This window comes from Porites lutea, chromosome 6 (genome assembly GCF_958299795.1).
Source record: "Porites lutea chromosome 6, jaPorLute2.1, whole genome shotgun sequence".
Classification (NCBI taxonomy): Eukaryota; Metazoa; Cnidaria; class Anthozoa; order Scleractinia; family Poritidae; genus Porites; species Porites lutea.
In genome coordinates, this window is record NC_133206.1 from 15,351,618 (window position 1) to 15,364,086 (window position 12,469).

At 40.7% G+C, this 12,469-nt stretch overlaps 1 protein-coding gene across 3 annotated transcripts; it reads left to right on the plus strand.

Moving 5' to 3' along the window:
- Positions 1-3,312: 3,312 nt before the first annotated feature.
- On the plus strand, positions 3,313-6,086 carry LOC140941492 (G protein-activated inward rectifier potassium channel 3-like). Of its 3 annotated transcripts, none has more exons than XM_073390494.1 (2): positions 3,313-3,389; positions 3,988-6,086. In XM_073390494.1, the coding sequence occupies exon 2, from the start codon at positions 4,079-4,081 to the stop codon at positions 5,366-5,368; it is 1,290 nt and encodes a 429-aa protein (XP_073246595.1). In that variant the 5' UTR covers positions 3,313-3,389; positions 3,988-4,078; the 3' UTR covers positions 5,369-6,086. The 3 variants fall into 3 exon arrangements, with proteins under 3 accessions (XP_073246595.1, XP_073246594.1, XP_073246593.1); XM_073390493.1 differs by lacking the exon at positions 3,313-3,389 and adding an exon at positions 3,513-3,614; XM_073390492.1 differs by lacking the exon at positions 3,313-3,389 and having other exon boundaries at positions 3,667-6,086.
- Positions 6,087-12,469: the final 6,383 nt, after the last annotated feature.

Here is a 12,469-nt window from a genome sequence, read left to right on the forward strand (position 1 = left end):
GGAAACTCTCCCCTACGCGCTTTATGAATAAAATATGGTTATTTCTGCTTTCAAATGGATTTGCAAGCTGCATTTTTTTTCGTGCTGAAAAGCGCATAGTATCAAAGTGTACTCTCCATCTAAGAGTGTCCCTAAGACCACCTCTCGTTAAAGCGATCACTTCCTTTAGGCCACCAACATCCAAAACATCATATTCGAACCTGTCGTAAGCGGCCGCGACCACCTTTTTAGATGATGGTGTTATAGCGGAGCTAGCCTGCGAACGGCAGACGTTTCTCCTCGCTTGTCGCCGCTGAGGGACGTTTCGCGAGGAGAATACGTCCCTCCGTTCGCAGGCTATAGCGGAGCTAGCGCGCGCGCGAAGCGGAGCACCATGGGTAAGAAATTGATAGCCAAGTAACCGTGCGCTTTTCGGCCCGTCCGCCCGTCCGTCCGCGCCACAGGATAGCCAATGTGAAATGACCTTTTTTACTTTATGTGGAGCCAGTAACCTGTGTTTAACTTGAAATTAGACCTCCATGATATGGTCATCTTGGCCATCCGGACTCTAGAGAGAAAAAACGACAACAATGAGTGTCTTTTTTTTCCGTTGACTAAATTTTTATGTCTACCGGCTGACGTGGATAAAGAAGTAGAGCGAGAAATAAAAACAGCAAAGGAAATAGCCTGCAGTGCAGGCGTTTTCTTTTAGCGCGCAATTTGCTCGCGAAAGCGCGATGTTGAAACTTCCCGAAGAGAGGAGGAGATCCGTAAGGGTTACTACTTCTACTCTCCCCAATCTTCCACTGTCATAAAATCAAAGATGGCGGCTACAACAATATTACGAACACGAACAAGGTTTCGCCCACCCAAAATACGCCTGCACTGCAGGTTACAAAGGAGACGGATTAGAATTTCATTAGAAATCGCAACATTAAAATTTTAAAGCATGCAGTGGTGAGAAAATGAGACATGGTAGCGGCCAGTAAGGTGAAAATGAGCGTCAGTGAAAAAGAAAAGAGAACAGGAACACAAGCAAAAAACGTTTTTGTGAAAACAAACGACATTTTCTCACCTCTGCTGAAAACATTCTGTCAGTTTGGTGCCACTATCTACAGAGGGATAAGATTTAGCAGGGCTAATAGGAAAGCTCTATTTTTCTACTATACAGTCGACTCCCGATAACTCGAACCTTCAAGGGAAATCGAAAAAAGTTCGAGTTATTAGGAGTTCGAGTTATCGGGAGCTCGAAGAAAATAGCCGGGAGTAAGGGAAAAAACAGTTTGTACTGCACAGTGAACATTTTAATCACATTTAATTGTAGAAATGTTAAGTGAAAATTGAAAGATACTTCTAGATTATAAATCAGAGCGTAACTCAACAGAACATTGCCTAGAGAGCATGCGTTTTACTGTTTTGAGAAGTAAAGCTGTTTCATGTTAGATTTGTGACAAACCGAATAGGCCTCCACTAGTAAACTATATGCGTACAACACGTCAATGGGAAATTCAAAATGCCATGAACGTTTCGGACGCTAGTACACTGTTCTTTTCCCGACTTTTTAAAGGCTCAAAACATGGTCTGAGTTATCGAGGGTAAAATTATATAGAATTGATCTGAGGGGAAACAAAAATCATGTAATGCTAAATGCGAAGGCAGCGAGATCGGCCAAAAAAAAACAAACAAACAAACAAACAAGAAAAAACAATAGTTCTACTTAGAATAAAAACAACTTTCCACGTGCACTGTACACTTTTTTGTACATTTCTTTGCCCAGTGTTGTTGCACGACTACAACGTGGAACTTTTTAGTTACACGTCCATATAATCTCTCATTTTAATTTGATCACGTTTGCATGATAGTTGGGTTACCCGCCCCATGTTACCTCACCTATCTGGGGTCCCCCACCTCCATGTAAACAGGCCCTGAACCTACTGCGTTTTTGCCGTCCTCGTTGGACGCCGTCGTCGTTGCCTAAGCTCCCTATAGCTATTGTTGATGACATCTCCATTATTAGATGTTCTCGGCGTCATTCAATTTTAAATCAGTCGCTTAACCTTTTCAATCAAATGGCTGCGAAGGTCGCTAGGTTCGTTTTCATAAATCTGGATAGATCAAGTCTTGGCTCATTCAGTCTCTCTTGGAAAAAATATTTCCCAACAAATTCGCGTAGTATCTTCGAGAATAAGCCTGCAGACAAAGTTTCAAATCTCCTGCTTAGCTTCGAACTTCGTCAAACCTCTATGTGAGTGGCCCTCTATTGGGCAGCATAGGGAGCTTTAGCATCAACGACCGCGACGGCAGCGAGAGCGTCACTCTAAAAATGAATTCTTGTATTTTCAAACTTTGTCGCGTATATTGTTTCCCCGCTAGCAGAGGTCTCTCCTTCCTCATTTTTGCCTCGTCGAGAGAGACCTCTGCTAGCAGGGAAGTTTATTGTCAAATGAACACGAATTTCCCTGGAGTTGATTTCTTGGGGACCGCACTCAAGTTTAGAAAGGGAAAGAACAATTCGTCGTCGCATGTTTGTTTACGTCCTCCACCAAACGTGCTAATCTCGTACCCAGATCTCACTCTGTGTTACACTGGCCGTGGGAGATCTGGGTACGAGATTACAAACGTGCAATAAGGCATTTTCACGTTGTAGTGGTGCACGTGCAAAGTTGTTGTTTTGCTTCATAAACCTATTCCTTTTTTTGATGACGTTCTCGCTGCCGTCGCTGTCATCGTTGCCGAAAGCTGTCTAGTCACCCTCACCCTGCGGGGCGCCCATCCCTTTCTTAGACAAAGCGGTCATTTCTCAAGTTCCTCGAAAGTTGCCTTCAATATTTACCGTAAATTTATATTTTATACATTTTTAAAACCTGTATTGAGTGGTAATCTCTACTTCATTTTTTTTTTTTACCTTCTCTATATCTAAGACAAAACGGAACTGATTTTTCAAACTTTGAAAACTGAAAAAGGCCTGATTGTTTTTTCAAACTTAAAAATGTTTATTTCAATTTCGGCCGATAATCGTTGCCAATTCATGAGATTTTTCTTCAATGGTCATAAATATCTTCTTCGGTGAGGACCAACTAACTACATCGGATGTTAAGAATCAAAGTGTTTCAGTAATAGTACTGAGCTTTTACCCTCTACGTTGGAGTGATTAGTGAGTGAAGAGTGATAAACTAGTATTTAGTAAGATCATCAAATTTAGAAAGGTGTTTAGCATCAATTAGAAAATGACCAAAAAAAAACGGAAAAAAAAAGACGAAACTGAATTTTTCCTTTGGACACCTTGAATCTGGTAGCTGAACTGCTTTTCATTTCGATAACAAAAGAAAAGCGATTTTTAAACCCGGAGCTTTCAAAACTTGTCGTTAAAGGAAGTTACGTGACGCTGTAATATTGTCAAGAGCGGTCAGGTAATCAATACTCCTTATTGACTACAATATTTATAGATGAATTAATATGAACACTGATGATTATGTACACTGGATTAGCATGTGGCAAAATCCCTTGGGGACCTTGGGTGAAATAAATGCTAATCATGAAGTTGTTTATCAAGCGATAAACAACAACACTCCTAACGCCGATTTATAAAGAAAAAATAACTGGTTTTATCCTTCAAGCACCGGAAAGAGTAACAGGTATGAATTCTAAATGAATATGACGTGGATATTCGACAGCGTTGCTGCTGAGATGAGCGGATATTCGTACGCGCCCCAGGACCGTTTCAGTTTGTTAACTAGTGACGCGCATACACACATGTCCACACTTTCACAATTATCTGTTAACAATTGTTAATAGTAGGACGATTAAACATTCACAGAGACACTACGTAGTGGTCAGCCGTTTGTTTTTTTCTGCTTCATCGACGCAACCTTTAACACTGTCACGAGGCTCTCCTTCAGCTGTGATACTATTCAACACTTTATAAATCGAGGTTCTTTGCTACCGCTGGATTTTATTGGTTGTTTTCGCAAATTTTTTTTTACTTAAGATGTCTACTATTCCTGACAGGTCAGGGAATAAAAACAGATTTCACTGGAAAGCAGAGGAGGCGGAGTTGAGTGAAGGAGACGAAGACTCAGACGTCTTCGATTCTATCAACATGGATGTTACGAGTGAACGTGGCGAAAGGTATGAGCTAAAAGAGGTTAAAATACAGCAACCAAACGGTGCGAAGAACAACCAGAGAAACAGGGAAATTTTAAAGAAGAAAAGGAGCAGAATGAAGCGAGTTTTTTCAACTAAAAATGCGAAGAAACGTCGACTCGTTGGAAAGCACGGTGGGCTAAAAGTGGTGGCTTCCCAAGTTCCACAAAAACACGGCATGTATCTTTCGGATTTGTTTACGACAATGATTGACTCTAAATGGCGGTGGATTTGCCTAGTTTACACTTCAATGTACTGTGGTAGCTGGATTATATTTGGTTTGTTATGGTGGCTTATAGCATATTTACGGGGCGCCAACTTCTGCGTCGACAACGTTGACTCGTTTGCAAGCGCGTTTTTGTTCTCACTCGAAACTCAAACAACTATTGGCTACGGGGGTCGGCAAATTACTCCTGAATGCCCTGAAGCCATTGTCCTTTTGAATCTGCAGTCTCTAACTGGGTTTATCATAGGTGCATTCATACTGGGTCTAATTTTTGCCAAACTTTCACGTCCGAATAATCGTGCGGAAACTATTTTGTTCTCCCGAAACGCAGTTATTGCAGTGCGTGACGGCAAAATGTGCCTCATGTTTCGAGTCGGCGACGTCCGAAAAAGCCAGATTTTGGAAGCGCACATTCGGGTACATCTCTTTCGCCTAAGAAGAACTAGGGAAGGAGTTGAACTGCCATTTTATCAACAGAATTTGCCTGTTGGAATCGATTGGTTATGTGAAGAAAACCAAATAGACAGTATACTATTCCTCATTCTACCGCTGACTATTGTTCACGTTATCGATGAGAACAGCCCCTTCTACGAAATGCAGCCTAAAGATTTGCGTAATTGCGACTTTGAAATTGTCGTAGTTCTTGAGGGCACTGTAGAAGCGACAAGCATGGTGGTTCAAGCAAGGACCTCTTATATTGCTGAAGAAATTATTTGGGGCCATGAATTTACTAACATAACGGATCAGACCAAGTGGCGATCTGGCAAGTACAGGGTTGACTTTTCGACGTTTGACGATATCGGCCCTGTTGCCACCCCTCGAGTGTCAGCTAAGGATTACTATGAAGGAAAAATGTTAACATCAAAGTCATCCTCAGTGCTCACCATGGAAACCCAAGAATATGCTGACGATGACTCTGACAGTCCTGTGAACATTGAGGATAAAACGCTAAAAGTAAACACCCACAAAGTAGTTCCAGGGGTAGAAGAGAAAGAAGGTGATATTGTTGCTTACCTTTAAGTTTATCTTAAAATCCTTAAAATTAGTTCCCAATCAATATCCCGAAACTGAGTAATCTTACATTGTGAAATTTGGGTTGTTGCACTTATTCAAAGTTATTCAAACTTGATGCGTTCAAGTTTGCGTCAGATGCAAACTCGGAAAAAAGAAATTCGAACCGCAGATGGGACCTGCCTTCATACTGAAGGTTTTGCAGAATTCTATCGCAATTCCTCGTACAGTGGAACCTCGATATAACGAAGGGCCAAGGGACTGGCAAAATTTGTTCGCTATAACGAGGTTTCGTTATATTGAGTTTGTTTTCATATATTTTACTTTTTCCTGACTTCGTTATTTAGAGTTTCGTTATGTGGAGGTTACACTTTACCCCGGATTTACATGATCAACGTATCATCTACGATACTCTTCTTCTCTTTCTCTCTCTCAGAGTTAGAGGACTCGAGCTCTTTTAAAATCATGATGCAATCGATTCCTAATTGAATCAGTATTAGGTTGATATGCCTTCATATTTTCAGCATAGAGGGAATAGTATTTTCTACAAATTTATTATGAAAGCGTGACAAGTATTTTTTTTAAATTTGCATATATAATTAACCAAGAGGTGAAGTGGCGCGAGACATTGTGTTGTGATACTAGATTTTGTAGAAAACAACGAAAACAAAGTTTTGAACCTGTAACGCTGCGCGTCGGAACCAGATTTAAATTAAATCTGCGTTTGCATACCTCATCATAATTTTTGTTTTTAGAAGGGTAATTATCACGATCAATGTGTGGTCCACACTCCTAACAATTTTCGCGGTTGATTTTATTGAGTGACTCGTCTTGTTTCGATTCAGTTCAGTATCGTTTTTATTCGCTGTCGAGGAAGAGCAGTGAAACAGGTATCGCCAGGTCGGAAATAACAACTAGAAGAAATAAGAAGCTATGCCACCCGATATTTCAATTTTGTAATCTTGCTTTATAAAAAGATTTATGTCGTATTTCGGATATGACCTTCATAAACTAATCTGTGAAAAGGTGGCTCGCGGCATTCCAGATGTTGAAGAGATTGAAACGCAAAGTAATAGTTTCAATGCGTATCGATAACTACTTTCGCTGATAGGTAACATGATACTATGTTTCAAACTTATTTTATATCGATAAAAACTAAAACTAAAACATTGCAGACTAAGGGGGTACGTCACGCGAGCAGGCTCTCCATTTGGGGGATATGTATGTCATAAAAAGTCACTCGCGTTTTCGTGCAGCTCGATTCCCTAAGTGCCACTCGAAATGGAGAGCTTGCTCACAGGCTACGCTATCTCGGAAACTTTTAGCACTCACCAAAAGATCACACGCCCCCCGTGAAATCCTGCTTGCAGGGTAATGTAGGTTATACAGCCTGCGTAGCTTCTCTCGCCCCACCCATTTTTTTAAGGGAAAAGCCCTGGGGACGAGGTTGGCGGTTTAATTGTCGAGTAGGCAAATGAGGGCGAAAAACAACAAGAAACAGCGCTTTATAACTCATACTGATGTTTGTCCTCTGCGTTTTCGAAACCTTTTTTTTTTCTCGCCAAACATACCGCACCTTCTACGCCGGCTATTTAACAATTATTCCGCGAACCCGAATGGGCTCTGAGTCAATAGCTCATGAGGCCGAAGGCCGAATGGGCTATTGACTCAGAGGCCATGAGGGCGAGAGGAATAATTGTTTTAGTAAAGTCCAACTAGTTGGTCAAAAATATCGACACAAAACAACTTAAAGCAAGACTTTAATCCTTATTTTCCGCCAAAAATCTGGCGCTTTTCGCCACTAGTGGGCTATAACATATAGCATAGTAGTAGCTCAACCAATCAGAACGCAGCATTGATAATAGACCACTAGTTGGATTTTACTAAAGGTTGTTTGACGATGATTTGGTCGGTAAACGGTGTTTCCTTCATTAGTCAGTTTTAGTTGAACCTTGCAGTAAGTGAAAATAGGCAAAGTCGTTGAAAGTGCCGTGATTTAGGCCCATTCGATTTAATTATCCGGCCTGTTTTACGTCAGTAGTTCTTGTTGTTTGCTTTACTAACTTGGTGCAATGATCATTGCTTGCCGACGTTTAAGCCTTGAGCAATTTGCAGCTAATCCCTGTAAGGCAAGTAAACTTGCCTTTCGCATTGGGCAAAGTGTCATCCTCGGAGACCCAGGGGCTGTCAGTCGGGTCGAGAGAAAAGGCGCGACGAAACTTTTCAAGCGCGGGCGGAAGAGCCCCTGCTTACCGACTCTCACCAGATCAGTTCGAAACGTTCAAGCGAATGCTGCCTCCTTGTTGGGGGGAATAATTGCTTTGTATTATTGTGTCCAATCGTCGAACAGCATCTCCTGAGTTCTTTTCGTTCGATAGCAGACGACGACTATTAGGGACTTAAAGATCCGAGGACGCGACGGTAGCGAAAACGTCGCCTAAAAATAAGTTTGCCTTCTTTCAGTCTTTCGCGATTTTTTTCTACCCACTTACTTCGTCAAATGTAGGCGAACTCTCCAGGAGTTGAATTCCTAAGAACCATGTCCAAGTACAGAAAGATAAATAAAATTTCGTTGTCTCTTTTTCACGTCCCGTGATAAAACGTTAATTTAGGCATTTTCACGAGTTAGTCGTACAAAAATTGCTGAGAAATGTGCTTGACGGTTTGAAAATGATCCGATGAGAGTCGGCACCCAGGACCCTCAGGCACATGCTTGAAAACCTTTGTCGCGCCTTTTCTCCGGACCCGACTGACTGCCCCTGGGTCCCCGGGGATGGCAAAGTGTCTGAAATGTTTCAAAACTTGGGGACCGATTACATGACGAATTTCAGCGCGGTTTGCCGAGCTGAGGTTTCAGCCACCAGTTTGCTACCAGTTTCTCAAGAGCTTGGAAAATGAAATGTAGTGCTATATTTGTCACAGAAGAGAATATAAAGGACAAAGAAATATATTTTTCTGTACTTAAGAAAGGTAATTGTCGACATTCATTTCGAACATTGATTGTAGATTAATGTTGGAAATCATCATTGGCTTTCATTTTTGTCTTTTTGATGATTCTTGAAAGTCAAAACGAAATAATGAGGTCCTGGAGAAACTGAAATAGTTTCCGCCTGCCAATTTCAGTTTCTTGAAGAAGCGGAAATCTTTCGCGATCGTTCACTGCTCGTTCCTCGATCTCCAGCTTCTTCTCCGTCCTCCACCACCCGCACGTGGTTTTATTTTTTCTTTCTCCCATAGGCTGATTCCCAGTTTTGCACAGACTAGTTGTAGCCTATGAGCATAAAATTAAATTCAAAGATTATGACTTCTATTGAGCGGCCAACCTGCATTAGGCGGCCACTTACCAGTACCACTAGTAAGGGTGACTTTCACCTGTACGTGAATCAACGTTGAAGGTGGTTGTGGGGGTGGGGGGTTGAGGAAATAATGTAGCAAGTATCTCAACTAATGTGATGAATATTGTAGTCTTCCTACAACATATTCATAACCAGAAGGTATTTAAGAGGAAATTTCGATCAAGGAATCGTTTTTGGGGATAATTTTTTTACAGCGCAAAAGTTATTTGTACGACATGTTTTTGATCCGCGCAAAAATAAATTGGATACGAAGAAGTAAATGAAAAAAAAGAACGGACATGCCTGTATAGCAAAGTAATTTGTTAATACTTTTGCTTGAGAGCCGTTTCAAGCTACTCTTTGCTAAGTAATGCGAGTGCGCGAGTGATATAGTTTTGTACGGTGGATTATAAAAATAAGACAAATTACATTGTTAAAAAAACATATAATTTGAAGTGTAAAATTAAAGAACTATCTCTGGTGAAATAAATTGTATTTTTGGAGATGAGTGCAAACTTTATTCAGTAAGGCTATGTTCAGACTATGTCGGGTTTTCTTACATGTCGACACGAGAGGCTTTACGGTATAGTTGAACACCTATCCGTTAGGTGAGTCTCCTCTTTAGATCTCGGCGTTGGTCTGTTTATACAGAAATCGCGCCGGAATCACTGTTCTTATGTTGAACTTTTGCCTAAATTATACGTTTATCTTCAGCATAACGTGAGATCCTGCCACATTGACAGCGATTATTACCACAATAACGCGGATGAAGCAGTAAGAACGGTTAATTTACCTTAATTGAGGACCGTATTTACTCGAATAAGCGCCGCGGTGGTTGTTCTAAATATTTTCGCACCTTAAATGCGGCGCTTATTCGAGGGCGGCTTGTTTTGAAAGTTGGACACGGGGAAGAATTGTATAAACTACGGTACCACTATTTTCCGTATGAAACTAACAGAATTAGCTTGTTGATTTTGATTATATCGGGACCGTGATGCTTACGTAAACTTTCTTGTCTCAATTGCGGCGCTTATTCGAGGACGGTGCAAAATCAGAGAAGGCGCTTATTCGAGTAAATACGGTAACTCACATGTAACCGCATGTTACCGCATGTTACCACGGTGAGTTAAACCAGGTAAAATTTGCAGATGAACTCAAAAAGCACGTAAATGTGGAAATCCAGGAGCCCTGGGAAATCCTAGAAAACACTATTCATTTTTTATGAAAACTGAAAACCGACGTTCAGAACTTGGGAAATGCGACTCTGATAGGGACACAACAGGGGGCGAACTGTTCAAGAGTGAGTCTCAAGAATTAGTTTTGAAGTTCTGGGTTAATTCTTATCTACTGTATTAAGAAATTTTCTTCTTTGTAGTAGCCTGCGAATACAGCCGTCTCTCCTCGCTCGTTGCCACCGGGGACATTTCGCGGGAAACGTGTCTGGGAGTGAGGAGCGAGGAGGGATGGCTGTATTCGCAGATTGTCTTAGTAGGCGAGAAACCAGAACATCAATACCTACTAAAACGGCATTCACGAGGGAAGAAAATAGTAAGAAAACATCACAAAGACATCTATTTATGAGTTATGTACACTTTTTTTTATCGAACTCGTGATAAATTCTTATTAAATCCTTTTTATTTCGCTTCTTTAAGTCTGTTGTGAGCCTGGTGGAACCTACCCCCCCCCCCCCCCCCCATGATGACCCTTAGGCGTGGCACTAAGGACCTTGCAGTTTCCCTTCATTTGACTTTGCTTTAAGGTGGCTCCGTAATTAATACAAGAGCGTTTAGCTGTGACAAATTTTCCGTCATAACTTTTTCGATTTTAACGCGATGGCTGCGAAACTTTGCAAAAAACAACAGATATCATTTGGCAATAATACGAAATATTCCGATTTCATTGATGGTAAATATTTCTTGAGAAATTAGCGATTAAAAGGACCCTACTGTTCAAAGAAAATCGCCTCTAGTAAAAAATTTTGCTGATATTTTTTACTTAAATTTCTGGTTTCGGCTTTATTTGATATAATAAATATGCCAGAGGAATTTCAGAAAAATCGTTGGAGCAGAAGTCCGTAACTAAAAGTCGCTCAAAATTCAGCTGTGAAATTGTTTTGGAATTTCAAAAATAAATTACTATCAGGTAGAAGGAGCCACCAGTTTGAATTTTCGGGACAAGTAAATTCAACGTTTGCTAATTCTTAAAACGGAAGCCGATTGCCTATCGTGCTATTCTTTAAAAGGTACTTTTCAGTTTTGAAAACACTATAAATTGCTCCAAACTTTGCTCTGACGTCGAATGACTTGTTCCTCAACATTTTTAAAATATCCCTTGGCAGTTTTGGTTCAAACTCCTGCTACATACATTTTGATGTATTGCAATGCATCCTCAACGGCTTTTCCTGCTGTACGTGGTTTCCAATTCAGGAAAAAGGTATTGGGATTGTAAGCTACCTTGTATCGAAGCTCAGATAGAACTGTCCAGCACCTTTGTTTATGACCAGAAAATGAGCACGAGCGGCAGCTCTGCGAGGAATTCGCACCTCAGCCGGGGGGGACGAATGGCAATGATGCCCATGTCTGTGAACCGATCTGCATAAACATGTATTGCAGAGCAAAACATATTAATCAAGAAAAAAATACCCATTCATTGAAGGAAGGAGTGACAAAAATTTCAGAGTTGTAAATTTATTCACGGGCAGTATTTTTGCGATAATTTTATTTTGCACTGTGATGTTATTCGGTTCACAGGCATGGTCATCATTGTCGTTCGTCCCCCCTGGGTGAGGTGCGAATTCCTCGCAGAACTGCCGCTCGTGCCCATTTTGTAGTCATAAACAAAGGTGCTGGACAGTTCTTTCTGAGCTCTGATACGAGGTAGCGTCTAATCTTCCTGAGTTGAAAGCAACGAACAGCAGTAAAAGTCTTGAAAATGCATTGCAATACATCAAAATGTATGCAGCAGGAGTTTGAGCCAAAACTGCCAAGGGATATTTTAAAACTGTCGAAGAACAAGTCATTCTACTTCAGAGCAAGGTTTGGAGCAATTTATAGTGGTTCTAAAACTAAAAAGTACCTTTTAAAGAGTAGCACGATAGGCAATCGGCTTTTGTTTTAAGAATTAGCAAACGTTGAATTTACTTGTCCCGAAAATTCAAACTGGTGGCTCCTTCTACCTGATAGTAATTTATTTTTGAAATTCCAAAACAATTTCACAGCTGAATTTTGAGCGACTTTTAGTTACGGACTTCTGCTCCAACGATTTTTCTGAAATTCCTCTGGCATATTTATTATATCAATTAGAGCCGATACCAGAAATTTCAGTAAAAAATATCAGCAAATTTTTTTACTAGAGGCGATTTTCTTTGAACAGTAGGGTTCTTTTAAGCGCTAATTTCTCAAGAAATATTTACCATCAATGAAATCGGAATATTTCGTATTATTGCCGAATGATATCTCTTGTTCTTTGCAAAGTTTCGCAGTCATCGCGTTAAAAACCAAAAAGTTATGACGGAAAATTTGTCACAGCTAAATGCTCTTGTATTAATTACGGAGCCACCTTAAGAGTTTGGACTTTCCTAGCCAAAACCTCAACCCTGTCTCCCGTCCAATCAGAGATTATTCTCTCAGCGCTTCTTTTGTCTTCCTTTTCTTCTCCCTCCTTGCACTGTTCCTTGTATAAAAATTGTCTTGGCAAGCCCTGCTTATCTTAATTAATAAATGCACTATCCCCAAACCACTTTAATAACTTGCGTTTCTTATCGTGGTTAAGATGT

Coding starts and splice junctions, on each gene's coding strand:
- LOC140941492 (XM_073390492.1), top strand. CDS start 3,968: ATGTCTACTATTCCTGACAGGTCAGGGAATAAAAACAGATTTCACTGG.